The sequence below is a fragment of the Lynx canadensis genome, chromosome C2 (assembly GCF_007474595.2).
Source record: "Lynx canadensis isolate LIC74 chromosome C2, mLynCan4.pri.v2, whole genome shotgun sequence".
In the NCBI taxonomy this organism is placed as follows: domain Eukaryota; kingdom Metazoa; phylum Chordata; class Mammalia; order Carnivora; family Felidae; genus Lynx; species Lynx canadensis.
In genome coordinates this window covers 96,717,167-96,736,159 of record NC_044311.2, presented here as the reverse complement: position 1 = coordinate 96,736,159, position 18,993 = coordinate 96,717,167, and the positions used below count along the sequence as shown (strand labels likewise).

Sequence of the window (18,993 nt, the reverse complement as noted above, 5' to 3'; positions counted from 1 at the left end):
GTCCAATGCTCAACCAACTGAGCCACCCAGGTGCCCCTCAAATGATTTTAAACATGCACACCATACTTACAACACACACACAGACACACACACACACACACACACACACACACACACGCACACACACCAGGTCGTCAAAACATTCCTTATTGATTTATTATCACACAGAAAGAATCTCAAGTTACTCATGCTTGGTAAAAAATAGCATACAGTCCTATCTCAAAAAAGGCATATTTTTAGTGTAGGAGTTCTCAAAGTTTATTGTGCATCAGAATCACCTGGAGGGCTTGTTAAGCTACAAATCACTAGGGTTAGATTTTCTGATTCATGTAGATCTGGTGTTGCGGGGGCGGGGGGGGGGTGTCTGATAATTTGCAGTTCTAACAAGTTCCTAGGTGATGCTGATGCTGCTGGTTTAGGGACCACAGTCTGAGAACCATTGCTTTAGACTATCTAGAGACTCCGGTTTTATTACTTATTTTCGTCAAATAGAGTGCTTCATATTCTTGCAGTTAGTCCTTTCTACTATCCAAATAATAACAAAAATGACTACTGTAATTTAAAGTCAGTATTTTGCCTTGCAGAATCTACGATAACAGTCATAACAACCAGCAGTTGAATAATGCTTTATCATTAATAAATCATTTCAATATACATTATATCACTGGAGACAACATATGAATTCTGGCAGGTGAGCAAGCATTATATTTATATTTTATGGATGGAAAGCAGAGAGCTTAAACGACTTACCTAACAACCCCCCAAAAAGTAAATGGTAGAGAGCAGAGACCTGAACCAGGATTTTCTGACTCTAAATTCTGTATTCATTCTTTCCACCACTTCACTCTTTCTCTTAATTGCTTACATTTGTGGAGAAACTTACACTTTTCAAACTACTTTCATATTCATGATCTCATTTGATCCCCCAAAGCAACAGCAGGAGGCGGGCAGGGCACATAATATTGTCCACATTTTGCGGATAAAGCCATTATAAAAAATGATAAGAAAAGCGGCTCCTGTCATTCAGGCAGTATTTCTTCATCTACCAGGCTACATTTTCCTGCAATATTTAGCAGCATCAGATAGGGTAGGTAAAGCATCAGATACTCTCCTTTACAAGTGATAAATATTCAATGGCTCAGTATTGTTAACACCACCCTTGCTCCTACATCATTTTTTCCCCTGGTTTCTTGGTAGAAATACATTTGGAGAGAAGAAAGAAATGGGTGAAATTTAGGGTTACTAATTTGTAGGAAAGTGGGGGAAAGTTCTTTCATTTCTACACTTTATGTATTTAGGAAAGAAGCTTTTTCTGCATACAAAGAAAGACTCTTCACCACTAGTCTAGGGCTTTTCAAAGTTTAATGTGCACACAAACCACCAGGGGATCTTGATAAATGCAGATCCTGATTCAGTGGGTCTGGAATAGGGCCCAATATTCTACATTTCTATAAAGCTCCAATATAATGCTGATCATGGTCCAATCTTGATAGGCAAGGATCAATCCTATTTCTCAAGACTACAGAGATTTTTATTATTCTCTGAATCATGTCTGAATTTCTGGGGTAGAACAGAGAACTTAAAATATAAAACATTGTAACAATATTTGGTGAATAGTGCATACATTGTGGGACTTACCTAGGTGTTTCCCTGTGCTAGGCTATTATACATTCCAGTATCTTCCAATTTATTTTGATCTCAAAATCCAAGACGATGCTTAACACGGGATGCATGGACTCGCAGCAACGATATTACACCTGGGTGTTTGTTAGATAGGCAGAATTTCAGGCCCCATCCTAGTCATAGGAGAAATTGGATGAAGGGCTTTAAGGCTATGCTAAGTAGTTTGAACTTTATCCCAAAGGCATTGGAATATTTGGAAATTAGGTAGGAAAACTAACTTGACCAATTTTACATTTAGGAATAGTGTTTTAGGGGGAAATGTCTAGTAGCAAGGGGTCCAACTGGAAAACTATTGAAATTCAGGTGAGAAAAATGTTGGCTTATCTATATTGTGACAATGACAATGGGGAAAGAGGAATGGATTGATAGCCAATAAGGAGGTAGAATCAAAACAATGTGTCAAATGAGTTATTGATGGGGAAAAGAAAGAGAAAGAGTCTAGGATCACTCTCAAGTTTCTGGCTAAGACAATTTGTATCTCTTACCTTTAGCATCTCTTTGAACTTGTCCTCTGACCTCTCTGCTTCTGACCACCTGGGGTAAATGCCTTGATTCTTGGGACCCAGGATTGCCAGTCTTAGCAAGGACCTAAATCAGTCAGACTCTGACACTTCGTGAGGGATCTTAGGATAGACTCTAGCTGACATTCACAGTCAAGATTCCAAAGTTAATTATACAACTTACCCTGACTTTTTCTTGGATAAGTAAGCCTTATCAAATACAATGCCAGTCCTATTGTCTGCTCTTCTATAGCAGTTTGTTTGGCTCCCAAGTAAATCAACCTACACTTAACTTGATGAATTTCACCATACTACTATCTGCCCATTTCAACAATTTTATGATTACTCTGATCATTTTAATATGCTTCCCCCCCCAACTATAATTTACTGTTTTCTTTTTGTTTTATTTTTATTGTGCAGCCTTGCTGTTACTTTCAATAGCTTAATCCTGAACACTGTAGATAGTTTTCTTTTCTTTTTTTTTTTTTTTTTCTGGTGTTATGGTATAATCATCACCCGTAACAAGAGTTTTGTAAAAAAAAAATAATAAGCATTGTAATTCACAAGGTATAGGTTCTATATAGCTACAGCAAATAAGGTATTTGCCATTAGATAGCCAGACCCTAGGAAAACTGTCCCCAGGAGAAGAATGAAGACATCAATAAGGCATGCTAGAAAATCTTTCCCTAATAAGATATGGTCATGTCCTTTTGAAAAAAGGAACACCACAACTGGTATGTTGATGCAATGTAATGTAACACAATATGAGATATAAAATATTAAGACCAATTTGGATGAGAAAGAGCATTTAAAAAAAATCTCAATTGTTGTGTTTGAATGGATCAAGATGGGATTGAGGTTGTGTTCAAATTGCCAGTCTCCCTCCAAATTACCACTACATAAAGCTGGTATATATAGATAACTAATAATTAAAATAAATAAAAATAAATCCAATAATATCTGACACTGTACTAAGAACTTTACCTACATGTTCTCTTAATTCTCATAATAATTTTGGACAAATTCTATTTTTATATCTATTAAATTGTAAAACAGACTGTTTGGAATAATGGCAACAAATATATGAAATGGTGAGAGTTTGAGAGATGTGGACTCTATTTCTGTTCTCCTAGATCCTGTGCAAAGTTTGTGGTTAAACTACCTATCCCTTCATAACCCATGCTTCCAAAATGTCCTGGAGCATTCAAATCCAAGCTAGTCCTCCAAGAACACATCTAGGGTGGTTCATTTCTCTTCGGGAAGAGTACGCTGGGCATCTGATGACAAATCTAGGTAGGGTAAGACTGGGGTGCTGAGGTGGTGGTACAGCATTTGTCCAACACTATCAGAATGGCCAGCATATCTGATTGTAGAGATCTTCCCATGGTTTAAAGGTTGCCAGTGTCAGTTATTATGAGTCTTTCCAGTTATTATTGGAGGCCAGTGATCATGTGGTTCCATTTTAGAGTCTTCATTTTCTAAATTACCCAATTGTTTTAAGGCTACTGAGAAAGAATTTGTATTTACTTGATTAGGCTATTATGGAATCACCTGCATGGGCAAAGAATTTGTTTCTTACCTAAATTTAAGACATTCACACACATAAATAACTGCTTGTATGCCTGCTACACTGGGAACATGTATATACACCAGTATATACTACTTTGTATATTTAAAACCAATGCACAAGTAAGGTACTGGAAATAAAATATAGGAAGATTTCTGTTTATTTTTATGCTCTTTGAAAGAGAAAACAGGAATAGTTTTAAAAGTAAAAAATATATATATGCTTAAAGAAAAAACATTAGTATAAAAAAAACTAACATCATGGTTTCACATAAAGATGCTTGCCTGGATTCCTAAATGAATTATTATATATGCTCTCTTCTCTGCCTGGGATATTTTTCACCCCCTCTTTTTCTTGGTCAGGTTGTATTCACCCTTAAGGTCTCAGCATAAGCTCCCCTGAGGGGAGCTTTGCTGGCTTTGCAGATTTTGCTATATGGCCCTGTTTTATAGTCTTATTGAATGCTATAATTTTTCTTTATATTGTAAAAATCTAATTAAGTGGTTATTCATGCAATTATTAGTTTAGTGCTCTGCTTTCTTGCTGAACTATAAACTCCATTTGTGCACGGACCATGTCTATCTCTCTCTTCATTTTGTCCTTTTAAAAAGTGAGCGTTTTATGAATATTTTTTGCCAAAAGTACAAATTGTGAGATGGATATCAAGATTAATCTAGATATTATTCTGTGTTGATGGGTAACATACTCTAAAACTTATATACAAGTAAGATATTGAAAAGAAAACAGAGAAAGATTTTTTATTTATTTTTCTGCTCTTTGTAAAGGGAAAATTGTTTAAATGCAAGAAACAAATGAATACAATCAAAATAATAGGTTGAATCATTATTTTCACTTAAATTATCACTATCTGGTCAAGAGCAAAGTCACTGGTTTGATTCTTCCACATCCATATACTACCAAGATTAACTCAAAGAATCTTTTCGAAGGTCCATACAAGAAAACCCCAGAGAAAGAATTTCCTCAAACTTGAACTGTAGATATGTTCTCTGTGTGAAATATGAAGTCATGCTAATTCTGGTGTGCTAACTAAAAAGAGCTGATGTTACTTGCAACATGTACTTCTGGAAATCAGCTTAAAGAAATAAGTTTAGTTAAACATTGCATAGTACTCTCAAACCCATGAGGGCAGGGTCTAAGCTACATATATTAATAATTGGTTAACCTATAATATTAGAAGACAGACAGAGCTAGAGCATTAATGGAGTTCAAGAGTATCACCAGGCAAGGATTCAAATTTGGGAATCTCTGACCAAGTGTAAAAACCAACATCCAATAAGAAATGGGATTCCAGACTCCCTGCAGGTCTCTTACCAGCTTCCAGTACAAATTTTCCCACCTACCCTATCAAAAAACAAAATATTTCTTAAGCAAGATTTTTATATTCTGTATTAATGTCAAATCTGGCTTTTGGCTTGGACAAGAGAATTTTTACAGCACCTGCTAATTTGTTCTCAGCCTGAAGGACCAAGTCCTCAGTGTGGCTGAGTTTGGCGGGTATAGAAAGCTATTGAGGATGCAAAAAAAACCTTTGTAGAAACAAAATGCATAGAAACTCCTTCTGTAACCCTGGGCAACCCTGATACCACATGAGGAACAGTTGAGAAAGGGACTTCCTCTGGAATGTGAGAAGAAAGATGTAGAAACAAAGTTAAATGAAGATGGGAACAGCATTACTCACAGAAGGGAGATCAAACACTCCATAGAAAATACATGTTACGGTGCAATTGCCCTCTGGGAGTTACAGGATTATGAAAGTCTAACTTAATTAAGGGAGAAAATAGGTCACATTTAACAACCACATACGTGGCGTATCATTTTGACTATACAGAATAACTGAAGAGAATGGAAAAATTAAGAAGTCGGAAGCATAAGAAAGGCAACCATGGAATTCATCAACCACTTTCTCATCCTTCTAAGTCAGGTATATGTTTTGATTCTGTATATATGAAAAGATTTACCATTCTTTAAACTTCCCTCTTTAAAAACACTTGCAGCATATTTGAAAAATAAATTTCAAATGTCAGAATAAAGAGAAACAAAATGGTGTGACCAAATTTAAAAAAAAAAACTAAATTAAGAGGCAATAAATAGTCTTCATAAAAATACACCTTTCACCCTCTTCCTTTTCTCCCCCTTATGTCATCAAATGACAGGTAATCAGGTACATGTGAACCCTGCTTGGATTCTTCCCCCTTTCATAGCTCGATGCCCCTATGGGGTCGAGCTAATTACAGGTACATTTCCTCTGCAAGGCAGTCACACTCTATACTGTTGAAGGCACAATTAATAATTGAACAAAGCTACTAGATTTTTTTTTTTGCTCACACGGCCACGGGTTGCAGACAGTTTTACTGTCACACAGGGCAGAGCTTCTTCCTTGAGTGTCTCCAAGAAAGGTTTCATGTTATAGACTGAAAAGGATCACTGCCTGTTTCCAAATTTTGGAAAGTAGGGGAAAACCCACGTAAAACCAAAAAAATCCAAACCCCCCCCCCCCCACAAAAAAAAACCTAGTTTCCTTTGTAGAACAGTAAAGGAAAATTTTCTCTCCTGTTAGCAGGAATATGATTATGATCAGGTGGTTATTTAGGTCAGATGTAAAGAGATGAAAGAATGGGCCTGGAAATTAATACTCTTTAGAAGGGAAATTGGAGTTTGCCCTTGAGTCTGTGAATGCAGCAGGGAGCTAGTTTTGCATGTGACATAAGAGAATTTGACCTACAGACAGGGCCTAGATAAAGGATTAGAGAAGAATAAGGTTCTTTCCCTTGAGATGTATTTAGGAACTTAATAGAGGATATCCCCAGAGTGTCATGGGGTCATAAATTGTTGCAGAAAATCCTTGTCCTATGCCCCAAGCAATAGTCTTGAGCAACGGTCTGCAAACTTTTCTAAAGGGCCAGATGGAAAATATTTTAGGGTTTGTAAGCCCAGCCATCTTTGTTATAACTACTCAACTATCCTGTTTTTGAACAAAAGCAGCCATAGACAAGAAGAAAATGAATAAGCATGGGTGTATTTCAATAAAACTTTATGGATGCCCAAATATGAATATTAAATTTTTGCATGTCAGAAAACAGAATTCTTCTTTTTATATTTTTCAAACATTTAATCATCTAAAACCTATTTTTAGCTCTAGGCAGTACAAAAGTGGGGCAGGCTGTATTTGGCCCACAGACTGTAGTTTGCTGATCCCCTGGCCTTACTATTGGAAATCCCTATGAGTATACCTATTTTTCAAGCTGATTTTGAAATCTCTAGGGATCTCTGAGTGTATGTAAATGCTATATTTACATGGGAAGATATGGTGTTTTGTTGACTTTTAAACACCATGGATAACCAGGTTATTCAGGATTCAAATCAGATATTCACTATCATTAAAAAGGTTACTAGAGTTAGAGATGAAGATCTAAACTGCTAGGCCCAGCATGGAAAAATCTTGAAACTCTGATTCTATCTCATTATTTTTCTGAACTCAAAGGATAAAAAAGAATACATCTTTGGGTTCTGGTCATGAATAGCATTTCTCCCCAAAGACAAAATAAAAATAAAAAATGAAAAAACCCAACTACTTTGTAGTCAGTAGTACACAAAAAAGCAATAGTCTTTTTATTAATGTAATTCATTTCTTGATTATAAGTTGAATATAATCTATCTTCCTTCCCTTCTTCTTCCTACCACTTGTTCCACAAAAAAAATAGGAGTGTATAAGTAACATATTTATATAGATATTTAAATTAATTAGAAAAGGTGAGACAATAAAACAAGAGGAAAGCAAGAGAATGGTCTGTACGTGAATTTGATGCCATAAAATCCCACACAGTTTGTTTAAAATCCTCTTCATTAACATGCAATTTATATATGATTTCCTATATTCTTTTACAAATGGGCAAAATAAATTTGGCTCTAAGTTTAGTAACAGTCAATTCCATGAACTCTTAATCATTTATAAAAATTTAGGGAGTTCATTCATAGAAAACCAACCATTGCTTAGAAAAAAGGCAATAGAAATACGTAAGAGGAATTTCCTCATGGGATATTTTCCAAAAGGAAAACTATGTAATAAAATGAACAATCTCTCAAAATAACATTATAGTAAATTCAATGATTTCAATTGATATCTTGTATAACATCTTTAAATATGGGCCAATAGTTTTTATACCAAATTGTCATTCAGTCAAAGCAATTCTATACCAGAAAGGACCAAATTGTCATTCAGTCAAAGCAATTCTATACCGGAAAGGAGTAGGTGGTGTGGGATTGGGGCATAAAATACTTCAATCCAGGCCGAATGTGCTCTGGATGTTTAATTTAACCCAAGGGAAAGGTGTGTGATATCCAGAGGTTCACCCTTAAGACAATCTTCCATATGCATTTTTACCATGTGAAGTATAAAATGGGTCTGAAAGGAAATGAGTTTGATCTTCCAAATAAATGCCTCATTTATTGCTCTTATATATTGCCAATAAATGACAAGTTGCATGCATTAACAATTAAGGTGGGTTTTGAGTGACATTCCCTTAAGAAAATAGAAGCAAGCCTTTGATAAGAATAGCTGTCAAAAAAGGAGACCATTCCATAGGCTCGTCCAAATTCACCTGAAAAATTAGTTTGAGACCTAACATGACATGGAGGCCTGTATTCTCAACCACAAAATACAGTTTTCAAAGATGCTTTAGGCGAACACTATCCTGGCCTTTTAGAAATACCTCAGGATAGTTGCCATGTATGTCTTGCTTTGCACAATTTTTTAGAGTTTTTCATTCCAAAATGACTTTGTTGTGAACTCTAAATACTTATATGAGGAAATTTTAAGAGAATGTCAGATATAAATCAATTAAAATTGAGGACTATCTATCAAAATAAATCACATTTTATAAGAATAATTGATCCATAGCCCCTCTTTCTGAGAAATTAAATAGCAGGCTTTATTCTACAAAGACTGTGTCATTTACAAAACCATGGCATTGCATATAAGAAAATGTAATCTATAGAGCAGGAAAGTATGCATGCAGTGGACCCAAGTAATTTGATATAATATTTAAGTGAAGTTCAAGAAGCAGCAGAGACCGAAAATTCAGTTATGGTGATGGTGATGGTGCTGGAACGGGAGGGAAGGATGCAGAAGACATTCCTGGGAAATAATTTTTCTGACTTTGACTGAATTTGCATTAATAGGTAGGGACCCATAATGAGCTCATGCAGCTTAGTCCATGCCTGATGCCCCTCACAGAACCAGATGCCAAGGAGACGACATCAGAAGTCACTAACAATTTTGTATTATTCCTGAAAGGTTTCTTCACAAGGTGCTACATATTAGGAAACCATAGTTAAGGTTTAGGAACCTTAGTTAAGGAAACCATAGTTAACAGCAAAACAAACAAACAAACATGCAAAGGACTAGTTAAATCTAATTCATACAAAACATTGCCCCAAGACACTCAAGCACAAAATTGGCCTACATTTTAGACATAATACTAAGTCATTTAATGCATTTAATTCTTCTGTATTTGTTGCCTTGAGGTGATGTTCTATTAAAAATGAAATAAGAAATGGTTGTAGACTTTATAGAGATGAACACATTAGCAAAGACCAGGGAGGACCCTATATAAGTCCTATTGCAATTCTATTAGTGCTTTAATAACCAGATACATGCTTGCCTTTCTGATCCAATGGAATCTCAGAAGCCCAAAGATATGTTAAATAACGTGTGGTATCTTGAAGGCTAGAGGGCTGCTTACCAGTTGGTGTCAGGTGTCTCCAGGTGATCACAGGTTCAGGACGGCCATTGGCCATGCAGACCAGGGTTACATTGCTGCCCTCATTCACAGTGACATCTGAAGAGATGTTGGAGATCTTTGGTGGAACTGCAAAGACAAAAGCGAATGGAATATGTAACCATGCCAGTAAAACCCAATGTTTGAAGCACTGGTCCATGCCACTGGAAATAACAAACTTGAGCTAGATGCTTTTATGACTTGAACCATTTGAATTTTTATGTTAAGAAGCCAGGATACTTTATGACCTCTTTAGAGACTCAGCAGATGAAAAGCATGGGTCTTACTACTAGAAGAATCTCTCCACTATGACCAAGTATTGTAGGAATTTCACAGAGGAGTATAGTGAAAATGTATTATCTCTTTTTTCATTAGAATAGACTTTATTTAATTATTAGTGTGCACATTTTTACCATATTAATAATTTTTTCTTATCACTGAATGGTGCCTGCCTACATTTATTTCCTTATGTATATCAAATGAATATAGTGCATTCTTACCTCCAAATGTCAGGAAAAGGAAAAGTGTTATTTAGTATGAATTGCATAGTTGTGTTATTAGGATGTGGCAACACCTGTTTACTTACAATCTAGCCACATGAGGAAACCATCATTTAATCACAATAGAAAGTGTCTAAATATCACCTTGGTATGTGAACAGGCTAGATAATGCACATTAGAGCCTAAAAACTGAATTAATAAGGCCTGTGTCACAGATGCTACAAAAAATAATATTACCCCTAATACTTTCACCACCACTATTACTAACAATTTAATAATAGGTAACTTTAAGCATTTACTATATGTAAGGCTCTATGTAGAGTACTTTTCAAGTATTATATTGGTAACTCATTATAATAAAGAAATGATATCCTATGAGCATTTTATTTACAGGTGAGAAACTGAAATATAGATGGAGCCAGGTGAGAAGCAGAAAACAGATTTGAATCTAAGAAGACTCCAGGGCCCACACTCTTAAGCAATACTTGAATGAAACTTCAACTTCACAATCCAGGCTACCAGATGGCTGAAAATGATGGAAATTACTTTTTGGTGGTGTGAAAAATGAGTCCCCGAGGGCTAGCTGTACTGCCGTCTGACTTCCTTCATTAGTGTTCAGGGCGGCAACATTAGATCTCATATTGGTAGGCTTAAGTGGAAAGTGAATTACTCACAAATTTCATCACAGAGGTTATGCACTGATTCCAAATAGCAGAGTTTATGGTTTGACTGTGATTTTCCTTTTTTTTTTTTTTTTTTTTTTTTTACTCTTAGTTGCTTATGCAGTCCCTGAGAAAGTATGTGTCAGAGGGAGGGAGGAGAACAAGACAGCATTAAGGAGTTCAATAATAAAAGAATCTTATTTTCTCTCTCTTCCTGCCCTGTGGTGACAAATAAAACAGTAACATTTTCTGCCTGTAGAGACTGCTGTCTGACAACCATGTGATTGCTGCAGATCTCTGTTAGGAGACACTGATGGGACTTGGGCAACTGACCAGGTCACAGTGCCACAAGGAGGAAGTGGGAGGAGGACTCATGACCTTAGCATTTCTCCCACAATGGCATCTTACAGGGCTTCTGGGTAGAAACCAGTAATTCTAAAGCAAACCCAATGGCAGAAATGGAATGTAGTTGATTCCCATTATTTAGCAGTATGTATTTATAGGATTTCTGTTTCTCTTTTATCTACTGGGGTTAATGGATCTTTCTCTCGTATTCACACATTGACTTGCAATATACCTTCCCAGACTTTTACAATGAGGACCTAAAAGGTTATACCCAGTTTTAAAGGAAGAAGATGAGGCACAGAGAGAAATAATGACTTGTCAAGGGCAATCCCATCAAGAAATATGGCTGGGCTTAGAACTTGGGGCTCCTGAATGTCCAATTGTTCTGTTGTTTAATATTTATAGTTTTTAATTCCCAGCTGAATAAGCCAGTGTTCTGAACATTTTCAGAAAAAGTACAATGAACTATAAATCAATGATGGTGTTCAAGAATACAATTTAGACATCCTAGGAATCTTCATCTACAATCTAAAATCTGCAACAGGAAGCTATGTAATAATTATATGAGCTCATATTACTCAATTTGTGGTTAATTCTGAATTGCAAGACAGGCCACAGAATAGAAAGAAGAAATACAAATGTGTTTTCATAAGAAAAATGTAGAGGGGGAGACTTTATATTCCTAATATAAAAACATGCAAATTTACAAAACAGAAAAGATCTCCAGTGGTCAGGTTCCCAGAGAATTATTACCTATGATAAAATTTACTCATAATTTTCTCTCATTTTGTAAGAGGAATATATATCCAAGGACTTTGCTTTTTTATGGCACCCAGGATCCCCTGTTTCTTTTAACTAAGGGCAATATGTTCAGGTCCTAGATCTCAGAAACTGGAGACTCAGAAAGTGCTTGTGTTCAATCGTCAGAAATGTAATCACGTTGACATTGAATTTCACCTTCCTCGGGGTCACTACCAATGGGTTTCACTCTATTGCTTATCTTCCACTTCTTTGTACATTGTACCAGCTTCTTCCCATAGCATTTATATCTGATGTAGTCATTTGTTCCAGAAATAAATACCTCCCTAAATTCTATGTTACCATCTTACTTTCAAACTCTCTGTCTCCAAATATCTTGAAAGAATTGTTCTACATTACATCTTCATCTCCCATTCACACTTCAACCTACGGTGCAATCTGGATTCTTTCCTTAACCTCCAAAAAAACTGCTCTCAGGAAGCTCACCAATTTGAACCATGGAGTTTCTAGGTCCTATGAACAATTTTGTTATTATCCTATTTTTCTCAGGAGTATTTGATTTTGTTGACCATAACTACCTTCTTCCATTCTTTTTATTTTCTAAGATGCCAGATTCAACTGTTTTTCATCTTACCTCTCTGGCCAACCTTTCCAGTTTAGCTTTTGGACTTACTTTGTCCTGTTCCTTAAATATCTGTATTTCTAACGTTTGATCACTGTTCTCTTCCTTCATATAACTCACTGTGAATGATCTTATCTATTGTCTAAGTTCAGAAGCTAAGGCCATAGTATGTATGACTCCCAAATCAGTATCTGCAGCTCAGATTTTTCTCATGACTTTTACACTTACGTTCCAATGGACCATTCTAAATTTTCATCAAATACATCACAGATACTCAAGATTCAACATACTCAGAACCAAAATTATCATCTTCCTTCCTACGTGACACTTGTAGTCTTGTTCACTATCTCGGGGAATGGTGTCATCATGCAAACAGTTGCCCAAGCAAAAAAAGCGTTATCTTCCTTGACTGCTCTCTTTCCTTTACTACCCCCATATAAAAAGGATCCTGAGTTCTGTGACTTATGCCTTTTAAATCTCTCTCAGATTCACTATTATTCCCAATCCCTATTCCCAGAGCCATAAACTTTTTTTTTTTTTTTTTGGTTAGATTCTGCAAGAGCATTATAACGAATTTCTTTGCCTCTAGCCTTCCTTTCCTCAGGCTCACTGTCATTCATTCATCACACTGAAATAAGTTTTTTTTTTTCATAAATTGCAAATGTGAGTATAATATTCTCTGATTAATCTCATTGCCCTCAAGATAAATCCAAACTTCCTAACATGAATTCACAAGCCATGGTTGGCCCCCGGTTAGCTCTCTAGACTTACGTATTACTCCCTTTTCATTGTATCATCCAGTCAGATCAAATAATTTTGGTTCCTAGAATATACTATGCTTATTTACCCCAAGGCATTTAACATTCTATTTTTTCTACATGGAATATTCTTCTTCCAGTCCTTTATGAGGTCAGCCCCTTTCTTCCTTCAGGTTTCAACTTGTCATCCTGTTTTCTCACTTTTTCCAGGAAGACTATTCTGTCATTTACCACCCCATTCCTACCCCTACCCCACTCCTGACTTCTTATTGAGTGAAGCATCCCTCCTATGTTCTCCCATTGTGCCCTATATTTCTCTACCATGGCCCTGGATCGTCATTGCTGGATTACTTACCTGTACCTGTCACTAAACTGAAAGACGTAGATGAGAAGTCCTTGGTTTTCCTGACCAGTGAATTGTATAGACCATGGCACTTAGAACATGGTAGGTACTCACAGGGTGTTTGAAAAAAGAAATTAATGAAAATCCCTGCCTGCCCCCAAACTTTTCTGAGCTGAAGTAAGTCATCTCATTGAATTTTTATCACAAAGGAGCAACCTTTTATTTTGAGCCAGTAAAATACAGCTTTTATCAGTATTTCTTTAGCTACCCTTCTAATGACCTTGTTCACTATCAACTTTTTTGACTCTTAATTAAAAAACAAAATTAACCATGGGGCACAGAAACATTTGTGTATGTTAGGAATATAGGAAGTGAGATAAACCTGGTGTCCAGCTTCTTGAATTATAGATGTATTCAGGGTTTAACTTCTTTTTTTCTTTTCTACGAGGAATCATTCATATATATTTGTATGGATGTATATATAAATTTTTTTTCTAATGTTTATTTATTTTTGAGACAGAGCATGAACGGGGGAGGGTCAGAGAGAGAGACACAGAATCTTAAAAAGGCTCCAGGCTCTGAGCTGTCAGCACAGAGCCCGATGCGGGGCTCGAACTCACAGACCTCGAGATCATGACCTGAGCCAAAGTCGGACGCTTAACCGACTGAGCCACCCAGGCGCCCCTGTGTGGATATATATAAATACATGTAACTTTTTTTAGTTTAATGGTTTAATAGTTCCTTTCTAGTTTCCCATAGCCATTCATGCAGTCTGCATTTACACCATTACTGATAATATAAGATTAAAGCAGCAATGCAAGGTCTTTATTCTATTACCTCCTAACATCTTTATAAAGATCCTGGGAAGTAAAATGTATTCTCTTTTTATCGCCATTTCATAGATGCAGACACCGGGGACAAAATGGGTAAGACTCACAGAGCTAAGTAATTATAGAGTTAGGATCAAAACCTAAGGTTTATAGATTTCCTAAACTTAAGTCTTCTTCTAGATCATATTCACTTTGCAATAGTGGTTCCAAATAGTATTTTTTGCTCTATTTTAATTCTCAGTAAGGACTACTGTAGGAAATACTGTTTAACAAGATAATCTTATTTTCATTGGTAAACATAAGTTGTTTATTTATCAAAACCACTGTAATATTGATTTATGCTCATGGGCCTTCACATATTCTGCGTAGTTATTTTATTTTCTTCTGGAGTATTCCCTAACTTTTTTTTTTTTTTTTTTGAGAGAGAGCAAGCAGGGGAGGGGCAGAGGGAAAGAGAGAGAGGGAATCTTAAACAGGGTCCATGCACAAAGTGGGGCTGGATCCCACAACCATGAGATCATGACCTGAGCCAAGATCCAGCGTCGGACGTTCAACTGACTGACTCACGCATCACCCCCAACAATATTTATTCATAGGATATTAGTGTCTTTTATTATATTTTCCTAAATGTAATGTCATGAACCATTTATTTGATATTTTCAACCTATTCGGTTTCAGGGATCTAATTTGTCTAGATTATTTTGTTTTCTTACTGATTAATGACAGCCTGTATAACTTAGGGAAATGATCTTTTGTTGTCATATTGTTTGCAGTTTCCAGAATTCATTCTTAACTTCTTAATTTTATGAACATTTTTGTCTTGTAAAAGGTTTAAATTTCTTTGGTGAGCTTTTTTTTATGATTTCTACTAGTGTTTTTGCGCATAGACGTTTCTTTCTTAACATAAAATCAGTTAAATACTTCTATTTGTTATTTCTCTTTCAATGGTTTATTTCTTTTTTTATTGCACTCTTTAAATCATCTGGAGTTGATTTATGGTGTGAGCTTTAACTGGGTTTTTTAATCCTCCGTGGTTTTTTAGTCAATTTCCACAATACCTCTGGTTAAATTATATAAAATGTATACATTGTTTTGGCTTTCAGAATTAGCCTACATGTGCTACCAAGCTGGCAAGAGCAATATTTCTGGGAAATATATAAATATAAACCTACTTATAATGCCAAGAAATTTTATGAAAGTGCATTAAAATATGTCATTAATCTTTTGGACACCACACTATTATTATGTGTTGCTAGTTCCAAAATTAATTGTTTATTAGACAAACACCTCCTAAAATGTTGAGTAAAAAACATAATTTAGATACCCTGCTTTCAGGACACTAGTGAAATTCATTATTCAAAGGAATTCTCAAGGTTTCCACTGCAAAAATTAAATAAATAAATATGCCACACCTAATAGTTGTAACTTTAAATCTGAATTATTAAATAGGTGATATTCTTTCACTGAAATCTATATAAATTCTGTGTTAAAGAAATGTACATTTTTTCCATGCACTGCAAATTAAGTGACAGTTTCTAAAATAATACTAACATCTAGGTACACTTGTACACACGGATTCCTTCAGCTGTGCAATGAAACAGTATTAAGTAGGATTATGACACAGTCAATCTGCCTCTGCCACTCATGATTTTATTGCCTTTCCTCATTCTTCTTGTAATTTCCTTACCCACTTTACCATATCTCCAGGGCTCCAGGGTCTGCCTTGGCTTTTGTGAACCAAGACATGCCTGTACATAATTTGTACAATTCTCTAGGTTCCAATGCATCCCTTCTCCTCTTTTGTGTAAGTCTCACATCTCTTATGCTTGGTCCAACGTGGAAATGCAGGCAAAGTCAGGGACATAGTGGAGTGGACATATATCATATGATCTGCCAAAATCCATGCCCTCTTCTGTCTGGAAAGACAACCCTGGTATTCCTTTGCAGAAAACACCTCCCACCAACTGCCATTGGTTTGTTGGGACTGTCAGTCAAGTGACCTATTCTCCTTTGGCCAAGGAGCGGGCATGTGACCAAAGCTGGGCCACTTAGACTCTCCCTCCCTGGAACTTGGTTTTTATAAGGAATGACTCAAGAGAGGTTGAAACTGATTCAACTTGTGGTAGACTGTGTTAATGTCCCCAATTCTCAATCTTTCCTGTATCCAAATCTTTTGCCATGCCTATCCCCTCCTTCAGTGGGTAGCAGACACTTTTCCATCCCTGGACCATGCTGCTTGTTTTGGCCAAGCATACAAGCATAGGGAATACAAGCAGAGTCTTGAGAAGTGTTGGCACGATTGGACTCACTTGGTCTTGTGCCTCAGCCATTTTCATGAGAAGAATGTACCCATTTGAGCCTGGTGGCCCTAGGAGAAGGAGGATGAGATGGCAAATGGGATTGCCAAATAAAATACAGGGCATCCTGTTAAATACGAATTTTATATAAACAGCAGATACTTTTTTAGTATAATTGCTCCAAACATTGCATGGGACATAATTATACTAACAATTATTTGTTATGTAAACTACAAATGTAACTGGGCATCCTATATTTTTATTTTGTGAACCTGACAACTCAAGGTACATTGTCACATGTAGTGAAACCCAGTCTGGATCTGCTGACTTGCACACTTGTGAGAAATAAAAAATAACTATTGTTTTATGTCCCTGAATTTTTGACTGGTTTGTTCAGCAGCAATAGTTAGCTAATACATATCATGAAAGGGCAGCCACCTGAAAGGACTATTATTTTTCACTACTGTCTGCAACTTGCATCCCTGGAGATGCATGGCTTCTGTGCCTTCCAAGGTGATATTTTCTGCTTTTCTTTTGAGCCTGGGAACTATTCCATATTCTTCCAAAGAATCACCACTTTTTACATCAAATTAGCCAGTCAATTTCTGTTGCTTACACCAAAGAATCCTAATTGTTACAAATTGGGAAGTAGTCATAATAAGGGGAAATTTTGAAGAGGGACGTTTCATAGAGGTAAATTGTCATTTATGCTTGGGTACTCCTTTGGGTTTCCACAAAACAAACTGAGTTGCATGTATAGCATTGGCTCTTATCTGTCATTACACATTGCTTTAAAAATAATTGTAGGTTTGAAAGAACATCTAATTCTAGCTGTGAGTGTTTCAATACCTTTGTCTTTAGTCCCTAACTGACCAGCCAGAAGAAGGACAATAAATCAATTCCAGAGGAAGGGATAAAAGTGGTCAGTTGGTTCATTTATCTAACCTCAAATAATTAGCATTTATAACTTGTATTCAGTTCAAAATGTTATCCCTAATGGTGCAAATTATTAAGTTTGTCTCATCAGTTATTGCTTATTTGAAGTTTGGGAAAGGTGCATGCATTACTGTGTGTATGGTGGTAAAGGGGTGTTAAAAACATAACACTATCAACTTTTCAATTTCTAACCTTCTTTGGTGTGGCTAGAGAAGCTTACACCCTATTTTTTGCACATGTAACACACTGGAAACCTATAGTGTATCTATATAAGAATTGCGTTCAGAAATCTACAGGGTGTTTTTTAAGCAGCACTTGGTTTTAATCGCATGATCCAAAAATTCAACAATAAGAATAAAAATATACGATATAACATATTAATAACATCTTGTGAAACATCAAACATTCATCTAGTCTAGCATTTTGCTTCTGAAAATGCCAGTGAAGCATGTTGTGCTTCATGGTGTGGTAGGTTCCAGAATGGATGATAGGATTGGAAAATGGAGCACAGTTTGAGAGCCAGGGATTTTGATCCTGCTCTGACACTGGCTCATAAGGCAACCACATATTCTCTGATATTTGCTTTTGAATTTTCTTCATGAGGTACACTGTATGTGCTTAACGAGTTTTGAACGAATAAACACACAAATTAATGACAAGTTATTTAAATCTCCCTGAGACTTAGTTTCCTCATCTGGTAATTGAAAGTAATGTGCAAAGTTGATAATAGTTAATATTACAGGATTGTTGTTAGGGACAAATAAAATAATTCATGTAAACTTGTTTTTTAAACTGTAAGGGACTCTAGAGGTGTAGCTATCCATTATACAGCTAATAAAGCAGTGTTGGCTTAACTCTTCCTAAGATAACATGATAACACAGTTCATGCATTTCTATGGCTAATGGCATTCTAGTTATATTTTTGCAGACACCATTATTGCCAGAAGGTGTAGGTAATTACTCTAATTCATAATTCATCATTAATATTGGCTTTAACAGAAAGTCACTCCAAAGATAAGTATCCAGTTCTTATCTACTAATGGGCAGAGCTATGCCAATATGTTCAGCCCTTTAGTCAATGTCTAGACATTTTATACCTGTAATAAAAAGCGACACAAAGATGTGAAAGTGTACAATCATAAACAAAAAAAAGTTTTAGAAGCTTAACTCTTGGGCTCCTAAGGAAAAGCTCTCGAAATCAAATGTTATCACTGTTACATAATTTGTAATGTAGGTCTCAGTAAAAGAGAGGTCTTCTTTTATTTGTTGTTCTTATAGACAACAGATGTTGCCAGGTGTTTTGTGTCTGTAATTTGAGTCTCTAAAGCCTTAACTCTGGCCAAATAAAACAACCAGCAATGATAGTATCTTTTCCACTAGTATTAGTTCTCAC

At 36.0% G+C, this 18,993-nt stretch overlaps 1 protein-coding gene across 2 annotated transcripts in view; it reads right to left on the bottom strand.

Annotated features, from left to right (window-relative positions):
- LOC115523726 (limbic system associated membrane protein) overlaps positions 1–18,993 on the bottom strand; it is a 649,474-nt gene that overhangs the window by 220,675 nt on the left and 409,806 nt on the right. For both annotated transcript variants that reach the window (XM_030329958.2, XM_030329957.1), the window contains exon 3: positions 9,513–9,638. In XM_030329958.2, coding sequence (XP_030185818.1) covers positions 9,513–9,638 — 126 coding nt within the window. The remainder of the gene's footprint in view (positions 1–9,512; positions 9,639–18,993) is intronic.